A 25338-nucleotide genomic window follows, 5' to 3' on the forward strand; every position below is an offset into this window, starting at 1 on the left:
ATGCATCGATTTCGGTCGAATGAGTATCTAAGCAAAGCGGACAGGCAAAAAAAAAAACAAAGGCGGATCGGGCCAGGCCAGGATCATGAAAAACTACACAAAACTGCTGCAAAAGGTGCTTGTAAATCACAACCTTCCAAATTGAAAATTCAACCCGTCCCCCCTCTTTAGGTTGGTGGTGGTGGTGTTGTGATTTCGGTGAAACGATCCGGTGGAGAAGAAAACAAAATCACCACGAAAAAAAGCAGGAGACTCGCGGGTTTCGAAAAAAAGTGTCCCGAATGGGAGTGGAGCAATGCAAATGGAATTGAATTGTGACTCGAAACGAAACCCGAACCCGTTTGGTTGCAGTTTTCCACCTGGTGTCAAAGGCAAGGACTCCCGTGGGCCGTGTCGTACGAATTCCGCCGAGATTCGCGCTGCGAAAAAATCGTGTAGCTGGATGTAACGGCTGCTGTACAAGAACGGGGCGGGGGGACGAAGGTGAGCTGTCTGTTTCGAGGCGGCATCGGGTCCACCCCCCACCCCAAAAGCACAGGGAATGGTTTATGAGCCGACGTCGGCTCAATGGCTGCTGAAACTATCCAGTGCATCGTTTGATTTATGCGGTGCAATAATCGAATTTATTCGCTGTTTCACATCGCTGCTCTGCATTTTCCATTCCTGCCCGCCAATGAAGTGAAGCAGCTAAATTTCAGGTCGGAAAAAATGTAGCAAAGAGAAAAGGGGTGAGGGGGAAGAAAAGCTAGGTGGTAAAGAGCTGGCCATCATGCTTAAAACGCGCGCAAGGGCGTATGTTTACTTTTGCCCATGAGTTTTCCATAAATCAAGCAGCTAAAAAGTAAGCGGGGAAAATTTACGGAAAAATTGCAACCCCAACTTTTGCGCTGGCCCTAACAACCGTGAGTCAATAAATAAACTTTCCTTCTCTCCGGAAAATCCTTTCTTCCGTGTTTTCTTTTCTTTTTTTGTGAAGGTAAACTGCCTCGCGTTATTGGAATTAGATTAATGCGCGTCCGTTTTCCAGGAAGGCACGATAACGGCACGATAAGAAGCTGGGAAAGTGCTTCTTATTTGCTCTCCAAACGAAGGTGGGGGCACACAATTGTGCATTGATCGAGAAGGATCGAAACGGTTGCGAGGTCGGGCGTCTTCACCTTTTGTTCAATGATGCTAGTGAGCATATGTTTGCCGAGCAGATTACCATTTATCAATTTTACGAGTCCAACGAGCCCTTTGTCCTTCCCTGAAGTCTGCCTTTTTTTTGCTTCTTCTCGACTCGAACCTCTTGTCTTTGACACCGCAATGGCAAAGAAAATGGAAATGGATTGTGGCCCGGGTGGCCCCTTTCTTGCCTTTCCGAGCTGGCAAAAAGGTAATCAGTAGATAAACATCAGGAAATGGTTTATTTGTTTTATTTGTCGATGACCCGGACGGTCGCTCCATTGGACCTTTGGCCCCAACGTTCGCTGCAAATGAATGCAGCATTTTTTTTTACCAACCCCCTTAAGAGAGAAATCAAGCTCTCTTGGGCCGTAGTACCGAAGTAGCCTCAAGAAAAGTGATTTCGGTTGAATAATTGATTGAATTATTTTCCCTCCCCTCGAGCTCGTGGTTGCGTTTTTCTTTGGTTTCAAATTTCCCCGAAGGATTGGTCCGATTGAAAAATGGTTCCTCGTGCCTCGAAGATGACGGTGGCTTCTTTCGCAAGGATAATAAACAACAGTGTGGGGCCTTGGCCGTGGAATCTGCACCGGAACCGTAACAAATAACAAGATATTTATTATGGGCACCGACCCCGAAAAGGAGCTTCCAGCGAGCCATTTTCGGGGGAGGGAAATTAGCGAGTTGAATGAAAATTGCTAGGGAAACCCCCTATTTTCTGTGAGATGAGAAAATGAACCGCGTTGGCGTACCTGTTTCCAGCGATACTTTTTCGCCTGCTGATAAATGGTGTACATTCTTCCAGGAAGCGGTTATCATGAGATGGTTCATTGTTTTCGCTTCGCTTTCTATGCAGGTTTTCTCAAAACTCGTGCCTCACTGTCACCGGGTTCCGGCGGTAATCTAGGATTAATGGACATCATTCTGGCGCTGCGCTGGGTCCGGGACAACATCGGTTCGTTCGGGGGCGACCCGAAGCGCATCACCATCGTCGGCCACGACACCGGGGCCGCCCTCGCCAACCTCGTGCTCATCGCCAAGTCCGGAAAGGGTGAGTTATTGAGTCTTATCTTTTTAATTGGTGTCCACGTGTTCACCTAGACCTCGCCGTTCGTTTCTTTTTCCACTCAAGGTTTGGTTCAAAGGGCGATTCTGTTGAGCGGATCAGCCCTCAGTCCGTGGGCACTCATCCCCGATCCGGACGCGGTTCGGCTCGAGGTCTCGCAGCAAATGGCGTGCCATCTGGTTCCGGGTCGGAACGGACGTAAGCCATCGACGGACGACATCACCGAGTGTCTGCGCGATAAGCCGATCGAGGCGCTGATGGGCGTCCGGCTGACCAGCGTCCGCTTCATGCCCTCCTGGGGCCCGTTCCTTCCGCTCGAGGATTCGCTCGATCCGGAGTTCGCGATGGAGCACTCCGGCGAGGGGTTCATCACCAGCGAGCTGATGTTGGGTGCGACCACCACCGAAAGCTACAACGATTTCAGCGCCTCCGACATTCAGGTGGGTTGCCCTCTTTTTTCTGCCCTTTCCCACTGAACACTGATCGCGACTCTCCTTTCGTTCACCTTACAGTACGGACTCGAGGAGGACCAGCGCAACCGGCTGCTGCGGACGTACATTCGCAACGCGTACACGTTCCACCTGAACGAGATTTTTTCGGCCGTCCGTAACGAGTACACCGACTGGGACAAACCAATCCAACATCCAATCAATATCAGGTACGAGTAATTGTGTCGAGCTACGGAAGTCCACCCCGTAATCCCGAGGGACTCCCGGTATTGGCACAATTTGCGAATTGCGGTGAGCTCCCAGGGGAAGCTGATATGTCCTAACGTGAGCAAATCTTTTCAAAATCTAATGAAGAACTTGTTTGTCCAGTCTTAAGACTGGTTCACTCAAATCACTCACCGTATCCAAAACCGAACCCAAACATAAACACAAACGAGAGAGAAGAGAAAAAAACTCCTAAGAACCATTTTCCACATTGGTTAAAATAACACAATTTGCTTCCTAAAAGCTTCCATCCGAGCCGAAGCCAAGGGGAGTGGGAAGTTGGGAGTTGGGAAACAGATTTGGGCGCCCGGGAGAAAAACGTGACGCGATTGCGAAACACGCGCGCCGCCCCAAATCACAATCGTAAACGAAACGGAACGGGCCAGAAATTGGAACGAAAATGGAAAATGAAAATTTTTCCCATCCTCTCCGTCCACGGCGTTCCTTTACCCCCGGCCTACGATGTTCGAATTTCAAAGCAGTCTCTTTTCTTGGTTTTTGGAAAAATAAGAACCCGAGAGGAATTCAATCGTTGTGGATAGAGTCGAACAGGAAGAAGGCCCCGTTTTCAACCTCTTCGTTTTGGGAAAAATCGCATCGATGCGTATGTGTGGCACACGTCCACCCTTCCTTCCCATCTCCACCCTCTTTCGGCTGTGTGAAAAAGGTGGATTTTCCCACAACCAGGCCACGGAAATAGTAAAACGAGACTTTTGATTCCAAATTGGATTTTGTGAAATTTTAATTCCCAACATGAGATTAAACTTTGCTCGCACCGGGGTGGAGTTGGGTGGAGCGGCGGGGAGTGATACTGCAATCTGGCTCCTTCCGGTGCTGCAGTGTGGAATATGAACAAGAAATGTACACAGTTTCCCGGACCCGAGGACGGACACGACCCCGGCATAGGATATAGGTTGTTAAGTGGCATGATTGTCGGTAGCTTGATAACATTTGCGATCCAACTGCAACGCTTGATCCAATCCCCGGGGTTGGCATAATTTCCCCCACGCCCCTCCCCACGTCGATTCCCAGTGGTATTTTTGACAACACCGGCCAACACCGACACCGGTGTGTGTACATCTGATGTGTAGACTGGACGCCTTAATTGTGATGGGAGCAGCAATAATATTACAGCTAAAAATACCTTCATCCGAACCGGCTCCCAGTGGACGGTTTAGCATAGTAATCCGGGGCCGGATTTCCTGGAATTTTCTCGAAGGGCCGGAGTGGGATGACAGTCCGCAGGGGGGGCACTTTCTGTAAGCGGGAAAAACACGTGTTTCCGTAATGAAATTTTGTTCTCAAATGAAGCGACGGTCGGTTGTTTGGAAAAAGCTCTCCCTCTCTCAAGGGAGGCTACTCAATTGATTACCGGGCAGTTCGCTTCCGGTTCCGTCTCTTCGGGGGTGGGTGAGGGGCAGCTGTTACGAGACACGAGACTGGAGTATCGGTAGTATTGGAGCCAATTAATAGCGTGAAATAGGATTAGTCGGGTGCATCGTTCGAACCCATATGCACATCACCGTCCGATTTGTCGATGGAATGGGGTTGTTTTAGTGACCCCAAACTCCATTCCAAAGCGCACACATACACATTGATTATGCCGGGGCATTGAATCATACTCCTCGGCGCTAATTCCGGTTTATGTTTTATGACGTTCCGCCGAGCTGTTGCATCGATCGGGCATTAAATGTCAACACAGAACAGCACTCTCGAATGTCAATAAGGGGGACGGTTTGGATCGCGAACCTATCACCATTAAACGAGGCCATTAATAAGCCTGTGATTTGTGAGTCAGTGACCGAACAAATATTCCATTATTCTACAATGAGCCTTTTGTTCTAGCATAGTTCTTAAAGTCTAGAATTAGTATTACCTTTACACTATTTCGGTTTGGGAACTTTCGATCGTTATTCAAACCTTGTTATATAGGCGTTGCCAACTTTGCCTCGAAAGCGGGTGATTTTGTCCCTCACTCACTTTATTTTGAAATAGCTCATCTACTGTTGCCTCTAACTCATCTCCTTTTGTCTCTATCTCATCTGACTTTGTCTCTAACGCATCTGGGTTGTCTCGAAAACAGGGAATAAACAAACTAATTGTGGTTATGATACGTTGTAGAACTCCAAGAACAAAAAACATTATAATTTGAAGCATACAATCAAAGCTATTCTTATGTATTTTTAAACAATTTGGCGTATGCTTTTCACTCGTGCATGCCAACTAAGAAGGCTGCATTGTGGTGTTTAACCCGGTGGCATAAACGCACTATCTTAGCTGTCAAGTGACATACATTGATGCAAGCAAGTACGTTTATGACACCGAGGTAAACACCACAATGTAGCCTTCTTAGTTGACATACGTATGCATGATCGAACAAAAATTAAACGCAAAAATGTTCAAAAATACATAAGAATAGTTTTAAAGCATACAAAAATAATAATGTTTATTGTTCTTGGAGTTTTACAATGTATCATAACCACAATTACTTTGTTTATTTCTTAATTTTCGGCTTGAGACAAAGTCAGATGAGTTAGAGACAAAATGAGACGAGTTAGAGACAACAGTTAAGGAGCTATTTCAATCATCGGTGGGTTAGAGCTGAACATAGGTGGCAAACCCTATATCTTAAACCGCATTCCATCTAGCATAAACAATTAAAACAGTTGCGAATGTTCCTGCTTGAGCATAAGTTGACTTCTGCTGTGATAAATCATAGCAAAACTAAGCCCCAAATGGATGTTTCCTAATCGGTGTTTCGAACATTCCAATCGCTCATGCTTTCTGCTAATGTTTTCCTGTTCCGTGCCCCCGAAACGCGCGCGTGTGTGTGTGTGAGACTATACGCGGAACACAATCCATTTTTATCTGAACCATTGTTCGCGTCCTTGGAAGAGAACAATTTGCAATTAAAATAACAAATTACTTTCCCCCGTTCGCGGGCGGCTGCACGGGAGATTAGGTGGGGGGCAGGAAATCAAGTTCCATATCAAACAGTTGGGAAGCAGTTAATCCGGCATGAGTGGCGAGTTTGGTACGCGATGTGAATAATTCTTGCTCATTTGTCACACAACGTGGAAAAACAATGGAACCGGTACACCCCCGGGGGTCAAGCGGGGGCAGGAGAGAATAGCAATAAATATTAATACCCGCTCTCGGGTTGACCTCTCGGATCGGAAAAATTGGATCGGAACGGGGGGGCGAAAAGAAAAGCCCTTAATATCGATGGTGATTGGAATAATCTTCGGCCGGTTGGCGATGTGGAGTCCCAGAAAAAAGAAAAACGGAAAGTTATACGAGCTCATCAATCAACGGCTTGTACTGAAAATTATTACTTGCCCTTCAACTCCAAGACCGTAGGTTCGGGGATTTATACCGTCCTTTTTCTTCCCGACCCTCGATTGCAGAGCGTGAAATGAGGAACCGAAATCATAATCCTAGACCTCAGGCTCGTGGGTTCATTTTTCCGACGTGCATAAATTCCAAATGAACGGTTTCCGCTCGACCTTCCGGACTTGTGCTGATACAAAATGTATAACCTGCCCTTGAGAGCTGAAATGTTCCCGTTGGGGTTTTGGCAATGTTTTTTCCCCCCCGAGTAAAACGCAAACACCTGATGAAGCTGTTACTGGACAGCTCTTACTTACCTTGCGTACGGTAAAATGGTATCCAATCCGACTGACAAAGCTGTCAATCGAACCTGAAGATGGTTTGACATATTCGCCATAACATCGTCGACGGCACTGACAAACGACAGCTTTCCCCCGGGAAAACCGGCTGCAGCTTCAGCGAGCAAATGGAGAGATCTGCAGTGTCACTCCTTGAATCCTTAAGCTTTTCCCAGGAAACTGCTTCCGAGGAAAAGGAACCCAGCTCAACCATCGATACCGCAAAGCAAGTGTCAACTGTCACCATCACTTTTCCTTTTTACCTTTGTTTCGGTAGCGGCGGTTGCGAAAAGTTTTCCGTTTTTCCAATCCGCAGCTCAATTGAAATCGTACTTTAGGATGATAATGGAAAATGGGGAAGGATGCGATGATGAAACGCACACGGGAGTTTCCCACGGAAAACAAAGCAGTAGAGCTCACTCTCTCTCTCTTCCTCTCTGTAAGCTTTTGAAACATCAGTTAAATGTCTACCGGCGACGCCCTATTCTTCTGGGAAAACGTTCGCTTTCCCCCCGTGGGAGGGGAGTACCGGGTGCTGAAAGCTGTATTTTTCACATCCCCAAAAAGTAAAATCCTCGCCATAGAAAAAGGCCGGTCATTTTCCACCCCCACCCACATCCCTGCCAGTCATCGGGATTATCGGTGTGTTTTCTCGATTTCTGGCTCGCCACCTTTTTTCGCCCATTTGCTAGCGTCTACTTTTATTGTCATCACTCTGTCATTTGTAGCTTTTTCCACCGGGGCGGGGAAAAATATTGCTGTGGGTCGTGGGGGAAAAAATCGGAAGAACAGCCAGCCCTCCCACCGAATGGTGCTGGTCAAGGAAATCTGAAAACCTTAAGGCTTAAGGCTCAAAACCGACCGACTTTCTCTTTTGCTGCAACCTGCTTCCGTTTTTCCCGCCACCATCCAGCCATGACGAAGACGCCGGCCGATGACGTGCCGAATACTTTTTCCCCGGGTGGCTAATTTTCACGTTAAGCTTCCCTCCCTACCCGGCCCGGACGTCCGTCGAGAATGTATTTGAATACTGACTTAAAGAAAGCTTGCTGGATGGTGTTGTTTATTTCCCAACTGATGGATGGCAGTCGGGCTTTTCCGTCGTCGGAATAATTTTCTTCATTCGTTCCTCCAAAAAGCAATGAACTTGGTGTTCCGGTTCCTCATCAACGGGGCCCGGCTTAGGATTATAATAAATTGTTTCACTGTTTTTTTATTTCCCAACAGAGATTCAACGATGGAAGCCTTGAGCGACGGACACACGGTCGCGCCGATCGTGAAGGTTGCCTATCTGCACGCGAGGCGCGGTGCTAAGACGTACATGTTTCACTTTGCCTACCAGAGCAAGGAAAGCGAATATCCACAGGTGAGTTGGGAGCTGGTGTAGTATTTTTTGTATGTTAGTTTACTTTGAGTTCCGGTGAAGGTGAATTTTAACTTTCCAAACTGAATGGGAAACTCTTCTAACCTCTAAACCAAGATTTATAGTTTGGAGTGATTTAGGTACAGTTGTTCGGAGAAATCTATTTAAAACTTTCCCGCGGTGAGTGCCATGTAAAACTATGATTTAGTTGAGTTTCTTATCGCTCCTCAGAGAGAGAGAGAGAGAGAGCGAGGGAATAAAAAGGTCATCGCTGTAATGGAGTTAACACGCCATCGTGGTTCCTGTTCTTTTTTGTCACGCTCGGGCTTCTTTTCTTCCACTTCCCCTTGCAGCGCCTCGGAAGCGTCCGGGGAGAGGACCTGCCGTACATCTTCGGGCTGCCGCTCGTGCAGGGTGGACCGGTTTTCCCGCAGAACTACTCGCGACAGGATATGGGCGTCAACGAGGCCGTGCTCAACTTTGTGACCAACTTCTGCAAGACGGGCGACCCGAACGAGGCCGGCCACCAGCAGCAGGGGGGCCAGGTGCAGTCGCCCCCGCCCGTCCACCCGGACTACGGTACCGCCAAGGAGCGGACCCGCTTCCGCCAGATCACGTGGGAAACGTACGAAACGACCACGCAGCAGTATCTCAGCATCTGTGAGTATAGAAAGGCGAGCGGTGGTGGAAGGGGGTGTGAGGTTTGTCAAGGGGGTCAAGAGTTACAACACTTCACTGGGCGATATCTTAAGCACCAGGACGGCCCTCCCCCACGTTCGTACGGACTAGTGATGAGTTGTACGATTCTTTTCACGGATCGATCCGGAATCGAATCCGTCCCTTGAAGGATCGATTCCGACCCGTAGGTGCAACGAGTTCGGGTGGACCCGAACCAATGGGTCAAGCTCGCATATGGACAACTGCACCTACTGGTCGACCCGGAGTCGTTGGAATCGGGAATACGACCCGAACCGCTCCGGGTCGCTTACGGATCGCTCCGACCCGATAGGTTCGGGTCGACCCGCTCATCACTAGTACGGACGTGCCAGAAGACGAAAGTCAAGTCCATTCCGGTGAATTATGCAAACTCGACTCGGCCCCGGACCGAACGGTGATTCTTTAATTTTTGGCCATAATTTTTTCTCGTCCCCCTTTCCCTCGGCTCTCTTTCTTCCTATCTTCCCATTGCAAAGGATGTAGATGTACGTAGATAAATAACACCCACCCCCTGGTAGTGGTCTTTTCGCTCTAGTAACACTTGAGCCGTGGAGTCACAGTCAAGAATCCGGATCCGAGACGGTGAGATCGATGGAAATGATTGTCGTTGCGATTGTTTCGGGGGCGAAACCTCTCTCGAGGGCTCAAAGAAACCCTGGCCTACCCTGGCATGAATAATTTGTGTTTCGCCTCATGAACTACGCATCAGCTCCCTCAGCCCGGACGAAAGGATGTCGTTTGCCCTCTTTGAAGACGACTTTTGCTACCAGTAAATCTGTTTTTCCCAACGTTTCCATCGTTGTTGCCCCCCGTTTGGCTGCAAGGGTTTGCGGCACTTGCACGCTCCTATCGCTCGCCAGTGGAAGAAGGATCTAAACCTCAAAAGCGAGAAAAAGGTCCCCGTGTCCCCATTTCGAGCCGGGGACGGGGTGGAAAAAAAGAACAAGCACACCAGGAAGTGAAGAAACGAGGGAGATAAATTCAATTTAGTTATAAGGCTCTTATCGGATCAGCGAAAGTCGGTGTGTATCAGTGTGTGTGCATTTTCCCGCTCTGGCCGTTTCCATTTTCCGGAACAGCTTTCGCCTTTTTCTGGCCGGGGTTTTTTTCCTCCACACCCCCTTTCTGTGCATCGGAGTGCCCCCCTAGTGTTTTCCCCCTTTAGCTGGAGCTGGAAATCTTTTTCCCATCTATGAAGTGCACAAGCTGGGCCCCGCATGGGATGGCCGACGTCGGCTAGACAGTTTACTACTGGGACCGGTGAGCCCCATGGTTTCGGGGCAGAAGAAGAATTTGCGGATGCTAAAGTTTCCACCCGGTTTCGGACCTGCTCGTGGACCCTTTTCCCTTTTTAAATATACTTCTGTTTCTTGCGAGTTGTTTTAGCAAAAACCACCACTGGCCAACACGCTAGATCAACCTCAAACAGTGGTCGGAAAATGCGCACAAAAAACAGGGATGTGTGGAATGTAACAGTTGCTTCAAAGGTTTTTGCTCGCACAAAGATATGTTTCACGCTGGATGCTGGTCACCTACATCTGTGGCCTTTTTTCCCTCCCAACCATGGCGATGGACCATTGGAGGGGTTTGGGAAGCGGAGGGGTGAAGACAAATGTTCACCATGGGACAACCGTGGGTGACGAAAAGTTGGAACTGATTTTTAGAAGTTCCCCAGAAGTTCGAAGCGTCCCGCGGGACAAGAAAACAGGCTCGCCGAGAGATGAGAGAAACACTCCGAAGTGTCCGAGTCCTCGATGGTGTTTAGTAGCACGTTTTCCCGTTCCTTTGTCGAACCGATAAGACCGAATCGATGACTCGTCCTGTCCAGACAGAGATTTATGGTCAACTTTGGGATAAACAATTAAATGGAAAACTTTTTGATCATCTTTGTGCGCGGCGCACCGGTTCGGTCGGGGCCAGTTTTATTGTTTGTTTCCTTGTCCGAGAGAATCACGAAGGTGCGGCATGATGGATTTCGGGTTCTTCCCTTTCACCGTTTCCTTCTTCATCTTTAAATCACGGATCGATTTTCATCCCGGACACCACAAACTTTCAACATCGTTGTGTATGTTTTCCTCTGAAGTGGAATCGCTTTTTTCCTCCTTCTCCATCCAGTGCCGAGCTTGTTTCGTCGGAGTTTCGTATTTCGTGTTCAAGTGGCCATAAAATCGATATCATCTTCTGCCAATTGCTATCGGACGTCATTCGAACGGCCTCGCGTGGCCGTTTTTAATGTAATTTCAGCTCGAGTGGAAAATATTTCACATCGTTGAACAACAACGTTTAGAGGAAGATGTTGTCCGGCCATTTTCTTTTTCCATCCCCCCACCGACCCGAGTGAAATCGAAATCACGCAACAAGGATAAGCACGCTTCCCACGAAGAAATCCCATGGCAAAACATTCTTTGCGTGGTCTTTGATTTCCGGTGAAAATGTTTCGTGTGGTTCTATGGATTTTGTTTTTTTGTAAAGCAAAAATGGGATTGTATTTGATTCCTTCTTTTTTCCCGGCAGCCTTAGAAAGCATCATTTTCTATTTAAAGCTCGCTCTAAAGCGGCGTTTATCTGATCGACAAACAATAAAGGACGATGTTTCTTCGAAATTAAAGTCATTCGTTTTCGTCTTCGTGTGTCGGTGTTTGTGGGAAAATCTTTAAATCAGAGCCTGCTCGAAGTCGAAGGTCAAGCACGTCCTTTTCGTGCCCTTTCTCTTGCCTCGCGTGAAACAATCCATTTTCTTCGGAAGAAAATGAGTGACAACAACATAAGTAGACACACAGAACTACGTTCCAACCCGGCATTCCGACGAACCATGACGACCCCGAACCAAAGCTTAGGCCGAAACAAAAGGGGTCCCATTTTTCTTTCCACTTCTCTTCTCGAGCGAGAGTGAAAGCTGCCACATAAAAGAATGCCGGTAGGCCCTCCGAGGGACAACCCCACGACAAAGACAATGGCACGGCACAGAGGCCCTTTGAGTGGAAAATTGAAACCGGTTCACGATGAAATGAAGCATATTTTTGTTTGCATCTTTCATTAGGCGAAAAGAATCTAATGAAAAATAAACAACTCGACGCTGGTCTTGGTGGCCGCACCACCCATAACGTCTTCCGCCTCTGGTCTGCGAGCGAACGGGGACACTTTTCCGAATGAAATCCGCAGTGCAACGTGCCCCGGACGTCGGAAGTGAGTCGGCTCGGTTCAGTTCGTGCGGATGGCCCTCAGAATGAATTGAAGCTTTTCTCTCCTTTTCCGTGCATAAATCAACCATAATCAATGGCGACGAAAGGCGACGACGGCAAAGGTCGTCGAAAGAACGAGCGAGCGAGCGGTGATACGGTGACGATTTTCCGTCAAGGATAACGCTAATGAAGAGCCTTCGGACGAGGGATAATGGCTGCCATGGCTACGGTTTGTGTTTTAAAATGAACCAGCATCCGTCCGGGGACGGCTCCAGAGTGACATCCGAAAGTGAATTATTTCAGTTGTCATAGGGATGGAAATGTCTTAAAGATGGCTTAGTTATGATAAAGATGGGGCGACTCGGGCGACCCTCCGAGCTCCGGATGGATTTATCTCCGTTGCGCCATTTCGCTCATGAATCTGAATGAAAGATAAAAATGATCATGGTGCGTGTCTTTGGCTATTGCAAAGTAGATAAGTATTTCTTATTCGAATGATGGAAAGCGAGGACAGAGGAAAAACTGGTTCGCTACGATCGAGGAAACTTCTAATCTAAACTTGTCCGGCGAGTGACAAACCGGAGAGTAAATTAATGTTGTTTATTTGCTCCGCCAGATTAAACAGTGATTAGGACGACGTCTTATAGGAAAACTTTATGCCAGCGGTTCACGGAACACTTCGTGAAAAGATTTCGTGGGAAAATAAGGAAAGGGATTTGGTTTGCATTGAATAGAAAGATTGGCTTTCACCTGCATTCTCCATTCATATTATCCTCTTAATATCTTTCATACCTTTTGTCAGTTCCGCAACCTCCAGAGGCCGTTTTTAGCGCTTCGTTTCCATTCGCTGCAAGGCGGTACAAATTTTCCTAATAGCAATGCGCTTGTTCAACAAGACTCAATCGCAAATCGAACATATTGAACCGGGAGCGTACGCTTTTTTTATGGATAAGCGAATTCGTGCAAATCTAGCAACGAATGCACTTGCACATCGGTGCACAATGCGTTCCGCTCGGGTGCATCGGGTAAGACACGTACTTTTCGGGGCCGCCGCGGCTCGACTTTTCCAGCACGAGGTGAAGAAAATTTAATACCTTCCACTATGCGCCTTCCGTGTGTGTCGCCTGTCAATTCGCTCGAATCCGCTCGGTTGTTGTGCCGCGTTGGATAAGGTATACGATCTGCGGGAACCTGTTTCCATCCAATTTCCACCGAACATCGGTTGGAGGCGACCCGGATTATTCGCGTACCGGGAGGGCGGGAAACCAATCTCGTACGCTTTCCTTTCCTGGACGATTCTTCTAGGAGGAACCATTTTCCCAAAACCGGCAAACCGATAAGCCGGGCACCGTTAAGTAAAAGATGCGCACGTCGTGGAGCGAAACACACCGTGGGCCAAATTGAAAGTTTCATTTCAACGTACGACTCTCCGGGGGTGGCCATTTTCCGGAGTGGTTGCGGCCCCGAATGGCTGCCAATGTTTCGCATTAGTGATGCTTTCGAAGATGATTCGTTTCGATCCAGTTGGCTCCTCCTTGGTTCGTGTGTGAACCTGATGCCGGGGCTTTTTGAGCTCCACAGAAGGGGGGTTTCCCAGAAAGCATTGGAAGCGGGAACTAGGCCATGTTTCACATCCGGTGATATCGACGACTGATCACTGATAGGTTGTTATTGTCAGAACAAAACCGATGGCTGTTTTTCCGAGCAGATAACAGCGGGTAAACTCGATATTTGTTTGTATATTTTTGCGATAAGTAAGAATGTCGTATGAAATTAATCCTCTGCGAGATAATCATGTTTATACCTTTCCTCTAATAAGAGGAAAGAAAATGATATTTCTTCTACATAGCATGAAAAATGTCTCATTCTGAAAACCTCTCCGACACGAGAGTCAACCTGATATCTGCATCACAAACAAATTGTGCGATGCGATAGGGAACGAAACGAAACGGAAAAACAAAACCCTGCCAACAGAACGAACTTCATTTGTCATCCAATTTCCATTCACTTAGCAGCAGCAGCACTCTGGAGTGACGTTCGACACGTCTCGCTTTCCTGCCCAAACGATGCTAATCAAAGCCAAATGTGCCATGTGGTGCCCGAGTCGCCAAAAAAAAAGTGCTGGACGACAAGAATCTTTGAGAAACGACACCACCGCCGTCGTTTTCCCCCACCCCTCTTCGGAGGGGGAGGTGAAATGCATTAGTGTAAGGATTGGATTGTGTACCTTTTTTTTTTTTGTTTTCGAAACTCGAAACATTCGTCCTCGAGCTGCCTGGCAATCCTTCTTTTCGGGAGTTCGCAGACAGTCGAGACAGTGGCTGATAGATTCCTTCGACTTTCGCATCGCAAACGACGCATAAGTTTCGTCGCATTGTTCCCTCGGGCTGGTTGTCATATATTTTTCTCGCGTCCCCCCCACAAGTTTTTCCCCATTTTGCACCGTTTTGATCGCCCGATCGTGAGAATAAATCATCCCCACGACGTCTCTCGTGATGCCATGCGGATGAAAAATGTCTCCAAGCATAAATTGCGATGCAGCTCGAAACTATTGCCGGTTGCTTCGGAAACGGTGAATGCGCATGAAAAATTACCAAAAACTACCCGGGGGATCATAATTTTCGCTCACACATGATCCCCACGTTTCCGTACGCGGAGGAAGGTTTTTAAATTTTTAAAGCACGGGAAAATTATGGCACAAAAATGCGCACACCGTTCGAAAGGAGGGAGTTTTATTTTCCCAATGCTTTGAGGTAGCGTGTTGTGTATTTTAAATACCTGTCACCAATTAATTTCACTGTCAAACGTTTTTAAATAACATTAAACGGGTCGTGCTACTCAATCATTTCAACCATGATTATATTTGGACTTGTATTTTCACTTTAAATTGAAGATGATTAACTGGGGTTTCAGGAATGTTAAATCGACACAAAGTATCACAAATGAACATTAAACAAAAATCCCTCGTTTCTCTTGCACTAACCGTAACAAATAGAGAACATCAGATACAGAACTTTCCCGTCGGTTTTCCCCATTCTAACACCACAATTTCCTTCTTCTCCCCCCCGTGTCATTTGCAGCAACGAAGCCGAAAATGCGAACCCACTACCGGGGACACAAGATGGCGCTCTGGTTGAACCTAATCCCGCAGCTGCACCGACCGGGCGATCCGGAAGTGTCCATGCGCCATCACCACTTTCGCGAACGCGAACCACACTACTATGCGGGTAAGTTTTTCCGTCCCCTAAAGCCCAACTTTCGCCTATTTCACCCGCACACGGAAACAAAATTAAGTTCACACAATGTAGTTCTACGGCTCGACCTCGGAGTGTCCCCTGGAAGGAATCCATCCCGAAATCGGAAAGGAGCATATGTGCGATGGTGTGGAACGCCATTCGTTAATCACGGGCAACCGGGTTGCGAGGGGGGAAAAGGAAAAACTTTTCGCTACCTTTCACCGGGAAAGGTCCCCCGACAAGCCGTTGTTTGTCAGCGCTCGTCATTTGCTCGAATCTCGGTAAAGTTTTCCCTTCCCGCTCAAACACACACGCACACATGTCGCCACGAAATATCGTGCAATTATTTTCCACCACACAGTACGATTCTCTGTCGTTTTATTTCTGGCCTGAATTTCGGGGCCACAGTTGCGTGTCACCGACTCAATTACGACGATGCTAGAAGATTGTGTGACAAAAAAGCTGCGAACAGACGAGAGATTCATCCGACAATCTGAACAGTTTATTCAAGATCAACCGTTTTGTTGGCAGAGCCAAAAAAGGACGACGACGAGGGGGAGTTAACCGTCAACCTGCAGGAAAAACTTTCAAAACTGTTACACCATATCAACTGGTGTGCGAAGGGGGGGAGGGAAAAAGCCAACCGACTAACCCCCGACACGCCTCAAGACTGATCCTAATCACGAGTACCTCGAGGAGAAACTCTTCCCCGAACGAAGTAGAAGTAGTGCGGCGTAGTTGTGTAGTTAAAGCGAAAGTTTGTCCACTGGACGACGTGTCAACCAAGGATGGTGGGGTGGGGAGGGGGTGGGAGGTGGCAAAGGTGAAGGTGACACGTCAAACAGGGTTTCGCGGTTGTGTCTGCGCTTCCACGGACGACACTTTCACGCAACCGCAACTCCCAGCGTGGAAAAGTTGCGTGACGAAAAGATTGGAAAAAGACACCGCGCTTTCCCTCGCTCGGGTGGAAAGTTTGTCGATTAGGCAAAGTGTCGGTTGGTTCGAGAAGTTGAGACGAGGATCAAGCGATGTTTGATAAGAAATGCGTGAGATTGAGCGACTTGAATCTAAATTGCAGGAACTTAAATAAATTGGGCGTCATTATTTTGAAGTTCGATGGAAGATTGTGTGGAAATGTTGGAAAACTTTACCCTCAATTGATCGATTATTAGTAAAGTTGAAACAGAACTACATCTCTGAACTGACAAAGCAAACGCATGCCCCTTTGAAAAGCTTTACAGCTTACAACAAAATGGCTTCCAAACGAGGCAACAAACTGCAAAACCTGCAAACCGTGTTTCAATGCCACACACCACGCTTGCATTCACTCCCAGTTTCAGATTGCGAGTCCGAAAGGCGGCAAATAAAATGTGGCTAGCCACTTTGCGCCGCCAAGTCGCCATCCGAAGCATAACTCCCAAAGAGAGAGGACCCAGACCGCGCCATCTTTGCTTCTGGCGCGGCCAACGAACCGTCCGGATGCGCACGAAAGCACATTTACGAACGGGAACGCCGATGTTTTCCGCCTTTTTTTTTTGTGGAAAACCCATGCTTTGGGCGAACGAAACGATGGTGGACGAGAATGATCGACTGAATCTCAACGACTCGTTTCCGTCTCTGCGGTCGGTTGTTTTGCATCGAGGCGGAAACGGGACTTTGGTGCGAGAAAAACCAGTGTGTTCGAAAGCCCCTCGCCGGCGAGAGTGGCCATGACTGGCAGGAGCAGTACGCCAACGCTCCGGAGCTTGACCAGGCTTGCTTGGCGGAAAAGAACCGAAGAACCTGAGGCGGACGGCTTTATAGTAGGTTTTAGTTCGTTGGTTAATGACTTGGCAGAATCTTTCAGCAAGTTCCGCATGTTCCGCGAAAATTCCTGGAACGAAACGTTCACGTCTATGAGGTAGAAAACAGCATGAACCTTTGATCACAGTTCGCCCCACAATAAGAAGCAATATGGTAAACAAGCCGTCCGTCCGTGGAACGTCCGTCGATCTCCGTCGGAGGTTCAAAATCTGTAGTTTACCATGATGTCTTGGTAAAAAGCTGATTTAATTTAGTAAGAAAATCCAGCAAGTAGTTTTTTTAGCTAATCAATTTGTTGCTCTAAATACTCTTATTAGAGGAGGACTTTAACTGTCATCTTTGTCCAGACTTTTGCTGTCAAATCGCGTTTGACAGAAATATTCCTTCCGAAAACCTGGAACCTAGCATGCCTAACTTCTTTGCAAAACTCGTTTGGTAGAACTTTGCGTTATTTCACGAGCGGACGTAATGTTTATGTCAAACTCTGTCATGTTTTTGTCAAGCCCCCTTATGTCACGCCAGAGCCAATTTTGACAATAAAATTCCTTCTAAAGTCCACGTCTAATTAGGGTAAAAGGAGTAGACTATCGTAATGAATTATATTTCGTCTACCAAAGGTTACTTAGACTTGTTATTGATCTTTTTTGATATTCAAACACAACAAAGTTATATGGAAAATCATTCCAAAATACATAAGAATTACTTTAAAGCGTATAAAAATAATAATGTTTACTGTACTTTGTTTATGCAGTGATTTTCGGCTTGAGACAAACTCAGATGCGTTAGAGACAAAGTAAGATGCGTTAGAGGCAAAATTCGATGAGCTATGTCAATACCAGATGCTTTGATGAGTTGATGAGTCATTTCAAAACAAAAGTGCGTTAAAGACAAAATCACACGCTTTCGAGATAAAGTTTGCTGGCAACGTCTGTAAACTGGTGGAGAATAATGTTCTATGAGTTGCAAAGACAAATTATCAAGAGGTCGGGAAAGATTCTGACCTAACAACGCTATATGATCCTAACCTGTCCAGTTGGCAGTGTATTATGAATGCTTATCAGTGTACCTTGTTGATTCTCCCACCCTTTCGTCTCAGGTTCCGTTCGGGCAGAATCCTTCAGCAGACCGAAGTCCCTCTACCAGAACGGGCTGATCAACGACGCGCAGGAGTCGCGCCAGGAGTCGTTCGGCACGGAGTGTACGCCCGACCCGACGATGGGCGAGGTGCTGCAGGAGGCTGGCGGGGGACCGGGGGACACCCCGGGTAACGTACTGACCGAGGAGGAGGAAGAGGAGCTGCTGGAAAAGCTCGCCAATCGTCACTACTACAGGTAAAACGCCGTCCGCAGGTGATTGATGCGCGCGATCCGCCCGATGTTGATGGTTTCATTTCCTTCTAATCACTCGCTTCCCTCCCACCCCTCCCCTCGACAGCTATACGGCGGCCCTCGGGGTGACGGTCGGCGTCGGGTGTCTGTTGCTGCTGCTCAACATGTTGATCTTCGCCGGAATCTACTATCAGCGCGACCGCACGAAACGGAAATCGCAGGCCTCGCAGTCGTCGACGTCGGGGACGCTGACGGCGGGGATCGGGGGCAGCGGGGCGACGAGCGGGACGTCCACTTCCCTGTCCGGCAGCAACGGAACTCCGGACGAGTCGGGTGAGTGTCTCTCATAAATCTTTCCCTCCCCCACGACACGCTCCTTCCCGCTGATTAATCTTCAATTTGATCCATCGCTTTTGCTCGTGCACATTTCCCGGATGTCCTTCGAGCAGAGATTCCGCTCACCACCCTCCCGAGCCCGTCGCCGGTCAAGGCGAAGCGTTCGATCGAACCACCGCCAAGCTACGCGACACTTCCGAAGCGAAGCGGCGGCACGAACCAAACCGGCGTCCACAATCAGCACCATCAGCACCAACACCATCTGCACCAGCAAGTGCCGACGTGCACGGGGGGCCACGGGACGGGGTGCAAGGAAACGAACCTCGGTTCCCCGTCGACGACGACGACGGCGAGCCGTTCCGGAGCGAGCACATTGGGCCGCTCGTCCACCGGAAGCTTCTGCGATTCGTCTTCGCGCGGCCGGCAACAGCCGTTTTCCCAACAACAGGTGAGTTTGCCATTGGACGTCAGGATTTGATAACCAGCACCCCGAGGGCTGGTTTTCCTTCCCACCCCCCCGGTACAATGTCTCATGTGAACACTTGTGTTGCGTTACTTTTTTATTACCTTCTCTTTCCCCTTTTTCCGCTGACTTACGGACTATGTAAATAAGAAAACAATGATGATTGATTTATTTCCTATACGAGTTCGAGTTTTCCACGGACCAAAGAAAAAAAAACCAAGCAAAACCATTCCAAATGCACGCTCCAATCTATCCATTCTCTTAGACGATTCTTGTTTGTCTTTCGGAGTTAAAACTCGAGCCGTCATCGACCACACACACACACAGCTGGTGCCCGTACTTTCCTTAGTACAGTTTCCTCGTCCTTTGCATGGGAAAGCAGTACCGACTTGACGACGTGAATTTGTGTTTGTAAATTGATTGCCCCTTTTCGGTTGACAACCTCGGCTCCCCTCGGCGACGAGTGTTGAATAAATCAAATGCCATCGCAACACGCTTTTCCCTTCTGGTTGGCCATCTCGGTCCCGTCACGTGAAAGTGGCAAGCGAATGAAAGACAAATAACGTCTCTGTCTAAACCGCAAGTTTTCCACATGCGCCGCGGCCTCGTGTACCGGCTGGTGTTTGAGTTTTGACATGTTCACACAAAATTTGAACGCAGTAGGAAAAACGGACCATTTTTGTCTGTTTTTGTTTACTCACATTCAAGTGCAAATGTTGACGTTCATTCCGTTGGAGTGTTTTCTTAACGCGATGTTTTACAAAATTCTTAGATTCACACCTTTTATCCAGCAAAGTATCTCTTTCTATACAATCGTAGAAAGGACATAAAATACCAGAGAAGACTTTAAACTTGTTTATCTTTGACATAACGATTCATTCCACTTACGAACACATTGCGAAACTGAAAAGATCACCACAAGAGCGTATCGCAAAAGATGAAAAGAAGATTGATTTGCGCGTGATATAAATATCTATTGGTCGGAAAATCTATTCACCCCACGGACATGCATCGGTGAATAAGTGATTCTTACTCTCGAAGCCGTCGCTTCTAAGCTCTCTAATGAATACGAAAGAAAGCTCCGGAAAGACGAAATCTGATTGCAGCTCACTTTTACCGCCTTCCCCCTTTCACAATCTCTCCCCCCCGATGATTGTTTAGGTCAACATTAATTCGACCGAAGGAAATGCCAATAAACGTCACAAAACCACGCTCATTGTATCAGCTCGCTCTGTGGGGAGTGTGGGGAGAGAGAGAGAAGCGAAGAGAAGGGAGGAAAAAAAACAGAACCGGACGACGCCATCGTTCATTCATCTCAATTTGCTGACGAATAATGCTAGCTGAATGTCGTTAATGGACTCCATTAATACCACGAAAAGGGGGCAGCCGACCGAGCTTCCTTTTTCCGGAGCTTCAAGCTGGTGCCCGCTTGCTTACTTGCCAGCCAGCCGCCGAGCCAGCTTTTCCATGCCACGCAGGCGGGGGGGGGGGGTAGGAAAAGCGGACAAACGGTGTCTCGAGTCCCTCGGCACAACCCAACCGAGGGAATGTTTTCCTTCTCTCCTCTGGTACGAATCAATTTCTTTCATCCCGAAAAAAGCTCTCCTTTCAATTTATTCTCACCCTTGCGAATTTGGTCCTTCTTTGCTTTCGTCGGTAGTCGACCGAGCCTTCATGTTTTCTTTCCCCCCATTCTTGACGTTAGTTCGTCTACGGTTGAGGTCTTAGGGCGGGAAAAAAACGAGAAGGAGGTGCAAACACGTTCTCCTGATTAAATCGTTTGCTGACATTTTCATCAACTCGTACCGGGGCTTGTTTGGCTTAATTTTCGTCAAAAAAGAAAAACGCCACAAGTCCATAATTGACCATGGAGCAGTCAAATGGTCAGAAAATCATTTGTGTCAAAAACCGAAGGCAGCGCCCGGCATTTTCCGGCATGTAATGAAAATCTTTATGTAAAGCTGCTCTTGATTGCGAACGAAAAATTTGCGTGTTTTGAAAGCATGACTCCGGGTCGGCAAACTAATGGTGATGGATGAGTGAAATGTGAGTGGCTTGGTTATTAAATATTCGTTTTCTTATCACTCATTTCCCCATAACATTGGTGCGTATTTTCCTGATTGAAACGTATGCAAACTAGTTTTCCGAATGGCAAGCAAATTTGAGTTTCATTAATTACTCGTACGTCCAGCGGTGGCTGATTTAAGGAAGGAAGTCTTCCGCCCACAGGGAGGTTGATTTGTTTCTCATCTCCATCCAGCCCATCGAACGGGGGGGGACTATTTTAGGAATCGATCTATCTTTGTACCCGCCTGCATATTCCAATGTTTGAAATGAAGACATTGCCGCATATCTTTTCAATCTATGCAAAAACCGGAATCCTTCTGGTCGTGTTGTGGAATTGAATTTTATCCCCCAGCTTTCGACCGGAACAAAATCGATATCCAGATGCGTCCCTTTTGAGGGGAAAGACAAAGTGCAGGCAGCGCAGGACCAAACCATTTGGAGATTTATTTCCGTCTGAGTCAGCAGCCTGGACTGACGGATGACTGATTGATGCTCGGACGCTATCGGAATCGGATAGTCTTAGCCTTTGGCAAATCCACAACCGGAAGTTGTACCGGCTTGTAGATCTTGTCCAGCCGGCTGCCCCCCCCCCCTCCGCAACCAAACTCTCCCCGCACCGACGATGCGAAAATAAACACACACAAACTGAGGGAAACTCGGTTTGTTTCAACTTCGGTGAACCCCGAGCTGGGAGTGGATAATTTTATTTAAATTTTCCAAGAACAATTCCAATTGAAGTCCTTTAAAAGAAACCTTCGGTAGGCAGAATAAAGTGAGGCCCCCATGGTCGGTAACGAATTTGCTACAAACAAGCTTATTCCTGAGGGGGCCCCTTTCGGCTGGAAAAATACAAACGCAGCAGGCCTCAATAATTTCCCCACAGCGGAGGCACCATTTTTTGATTGCAGTAGGCGACGGACGGAAAAGTGCGTGCGGAAAATAGAATCTGGAAAAAAGGGCTACAAAAAAAGGTCTAAATGGGAAGTTGGCTGAGCAAAAAGCTAGGCAAAAACAAAAATGGAAATGCTATCACACGCTGAGAATCTTCCCCAGCACGGGCTCTACGAGTCGGAAGAATGGTAAGGAAAAGATAAGCGGAAAAGATGAAATAAAAAATGGTAATTGATATTTACCCTTCTCTCGAGCGCCAGAGCAACACACCGCCTGCTTCGCAAGGAACGTATTTCTGATGTCTGGCTGGAGATGCTGGAATGAAACAAACAAACAAAAAAAAAAAAAAACAGCCAAACAGAAAACGGTGCGCTTCTCGTGTTGCGAAGGTACCGTCGAAGGTAACCATCAACATGCAAACGAAATAGAGAAAGATAAAAACAAAAACCCGAGTGCACACAAATGAGGCATTTTAAAGTGAAACCCCTCGCTGAACTACAAATAGATGGAATGGAATCATGCTGCTCCGGTGGAAGCGGGCCAATTGCTGGCCTCAATCATTTGGCTGAGTTCAAAAAAAAAAAAAAAAAAAAATAGAAGGAATTGGGAAGCAGAGGAAAATAAATTCGGCAATCTCGAGCCACTTGCTTGTGGGTTTTGCTGATTAAATGATTTCGGTGAAGCCAAAACGCAATTGTGGTCTTATTTTTAACATCATTTCGCGTGGTAAATGTTATTTTTATTCAACTTAATTCTGGGAAAAGAACTCAATGAAAATGAACGCAAAAATGCTAAAATGGTGATATAACAAAAAGGTACTTGAATACGAGATTAAAAAAAAGATCTAACGAACGTAAAAAGAACATTTTTGAAGTGTTCCAAGAAGCCTGTTGTTCACTCACTTGAATACTTCGCGTTCATCTGTTAACAAGTGGTTTCGGCAAATTTCCATTTCCTGTTTTCCCTCATCATCTCCTGTTTTTTTTTTCTTTCTGTAACCTTCCCACAATGGAGCTCCTCGGGTGACAAAATATGATACCAGCCTCCCCGGTGAACCTGTTTTGTGCGGCTCATTTTCCCTCCCGGAGGTCACGGAAGTCGGTGCCACTAGGTTCGTGACAAATAAATCAACTGCCCCGGGAAAAATGCCTTCCACCATCGGGTCGGGCTTAACGAACGAACGAACGAATCACTTCACCTCATCCCGACAAAAGAATTCGTCTCGTGAAGGTTATTTCCTTCCCCATTCCCCGCACTAACAAACTTTTCCCTTGGAAGTGCTTTCGAAAAGGCAGTCTTGACGTCCCGGACACCATTGCTATTGTGTGCCCCAAAGTCCGCTAGTGAGTGCGTGCGTGCGTGCGTGCGAGCACCGAATAGTGTGAGCCATATTTTATCCGGGATAATCTCATCACGGACAGAAACTGCCCCATCATGCATATCGATTTATCTTGCGTGGGGAACATTAGCCGAGGAAAAGAGGCGAGCGATAAAAATGAGGGCAGATTTGCGATTCGCTGCATACATTAACATAACATCTTGCATGGACCGAACCAAGGTGACCCTCGTTCCGGACAGCATGTGAAATTCCCACCAGTGTGTGCGTGTGTGTCGGATGTCCGTCGTCTAACCACAAGTCTGCACTTGATTGATTGATTAACTGGCAAGCTGCTTCGTTCAAAAGCAGGTCCGTAAAAGCTACCGAGCTGTTTGGGGCTGTCCAGTGAACCGGAAAAGGTTTCACTCATTAAACCGCTTAAGGACACGATCGCCACCGAAAGATCGAGCGCCTCTGGTGTTGAAGAAATCGACCCTCAAGTGACTCGTCTAAAGCTCACGTACGTCAAGGTAATAAAATCCCAACGCAACAGACATCTCGTGGAGGCGAGAAATTCCTCCACACACTCACACACACACGCGTGACGGATGAGATTTCGGTGACGGCATTTAGCAGATATCCCGTATGATAAATTCGTCGCTGATTATTCCGCAGTTAATTATATGTACCGTTTGGCGTGCCGCATGAATAATGCATACCAGCTGGGAAAAGCTGGAGAACCGAGTCACCGAGTTTTGCACCGTGGTGGAGGTGTTTTAATGCTCAATTAATTCATTTCGGGTCGACCGAGTGGTCGCGAAAGTGAAACTCCACTAAAACGGTTGATGATGATGAAGTAGCCCCGATTGTGGGGGTTGCAAGGGGCGCGGGAGGAATGTTGTGGATAAAATGCATGCCAACAAATCCTCTCTAGGTCGTATGGATGGTCGAAACACGATTAATCAGTGGAGATTCCACTTTCCACAGATTGGTTTAGGGGAAAAAAGAGGAATCAGATTTCAATTTTCAGGGAGTTCCTTAGTGAGAATAGAGACAGAATGATTTCTCACCACCGTTTTTGTGTATTCTTCTCACTCAACAGGCCACTTCACCTCACGGCAATGTCGGCTATACGGCTGTGACAATAACGCCGGCGGCGATCGATGGCCACCATCTGACACTTCCCCGTGCCAGCAAGGCTCCCCTTCCACCGATCCGCACGACCACCTCCTCGCTCGGTACGTCCACCGGTTCGCCGGCGCCCCTGACGTCCATCCTTGTAAATAGCACCAGCAACCATCAGCACCACCACCACCACCACAGCTACCAAGGCCCGGGGCAGGACAAGGTGATCACGGTGGATCTGGTGAACTCAACCACCGGCACCGGAAGTCCCGCATCCAGCGGCGGCCATCAGCATCACCATCACCTGCACCATCACGCGCACCATCACACCACGAACCCGTCCGGCGTGGGGACGTCCGGGTCAGCGGCGGGGGCGACGGTGGCGGCAGGTGTGGCGTCGGCGACAACGGCTGGCAACACTGCCACGCTGAAAAAGCGCGTCCAAATCCAGGAGGTGACCGTATAGCATCGGTACAGCACAGCTGACGACGATCAGGAAGCTGTGTGAAGACATAAATGAAACAAGTCAACATAAATGACACTCGAAGTAGAAGCTTGTCCCCTTCGATCCGGTGCAAAAGTTGTCCCAAAGGTAAAACAAACCTCGTAGATATTTTTGTCTTTCCATAACTTGCTTTTTAAACTATGTAAAAACATGTACTTCAAGCTCCAGAAAATAAGATACCATCTCCCAAAATCGTCTGCTAGCGTCTAGTGATGGGTAAATTCGACAAAAAACCGGAACCGCTTCCGAATGACTCCACCAATATCGAAAACGACTCCGTAAGGTAGGTGCAATACTCCGAGCTCGGAATCGTCCGGAGCCGTCGGAGTTGTCGGTAGTCGGAGTCGGCTCCGATTTCGATTCCGGACGGCTCCGGACGGCTCCAGACGGAAT

The 25338-nt window shown here is 47.7% G+C and overlaps 1 protein-coding gene across 1 annotated transcript in view; it reads left to right on the forward strand.

Annotated features, from left to right (window-relative positions):
* LOC131286706 (neuroligin-1-like) overlaps positions 1–24906 on the forward strand; it is a 44929-nt gene extending 20023 nt beyond the window's left edge. The window contains exons 5-14 of the mRNA XM_058315695.1: positions 2021–2215; positions 2297–2670; positions 2743–2888; positions 7839–7977; positions 8328–8634; positions 14954–15100; positions 18009–18243; positions 18347–18573; positions 18690–19024; positions 24367–24906. Coding sequence (XP_058171678.1) covers positions 2021–2215; positions 2297–2670; positions 2743–2888; positions 7839–7977; positions 8328–8634; positions 14954–15100; positions 18009–18243; positions 18347–18573; positions 18690–19024; positions 24367–24906 — 2645 coding nt within the window. The remainder of the gene's footprint in view (positions 1–2020; positions 2216–2296; positions 2671–2742; positions 2889–7838; positions 7978–8327; positions 8635–14953; positions 15101–18008; positions 18244–18346; positions 18574–18689; positions 19025–24366) is intronic.
* The last annotated feature ends 432 nt before the right edge of the window (positions 24907–25338 follow it).

This window comes from Anopheles ziemanni, chromosome 3 (genome assembly GCF_943734765.1).
Source record: "Anopheles ziemanni chromosome 3, idAnoZiCoDA_A2_x.2, whole genome shotgun sequence".
Taxonomy (NCBI): Eukaryota; Metazoa; Arthropoda; class Insecta; order Diptera; family Culicidae; genus Anopheles; species Anopheles ziemanni.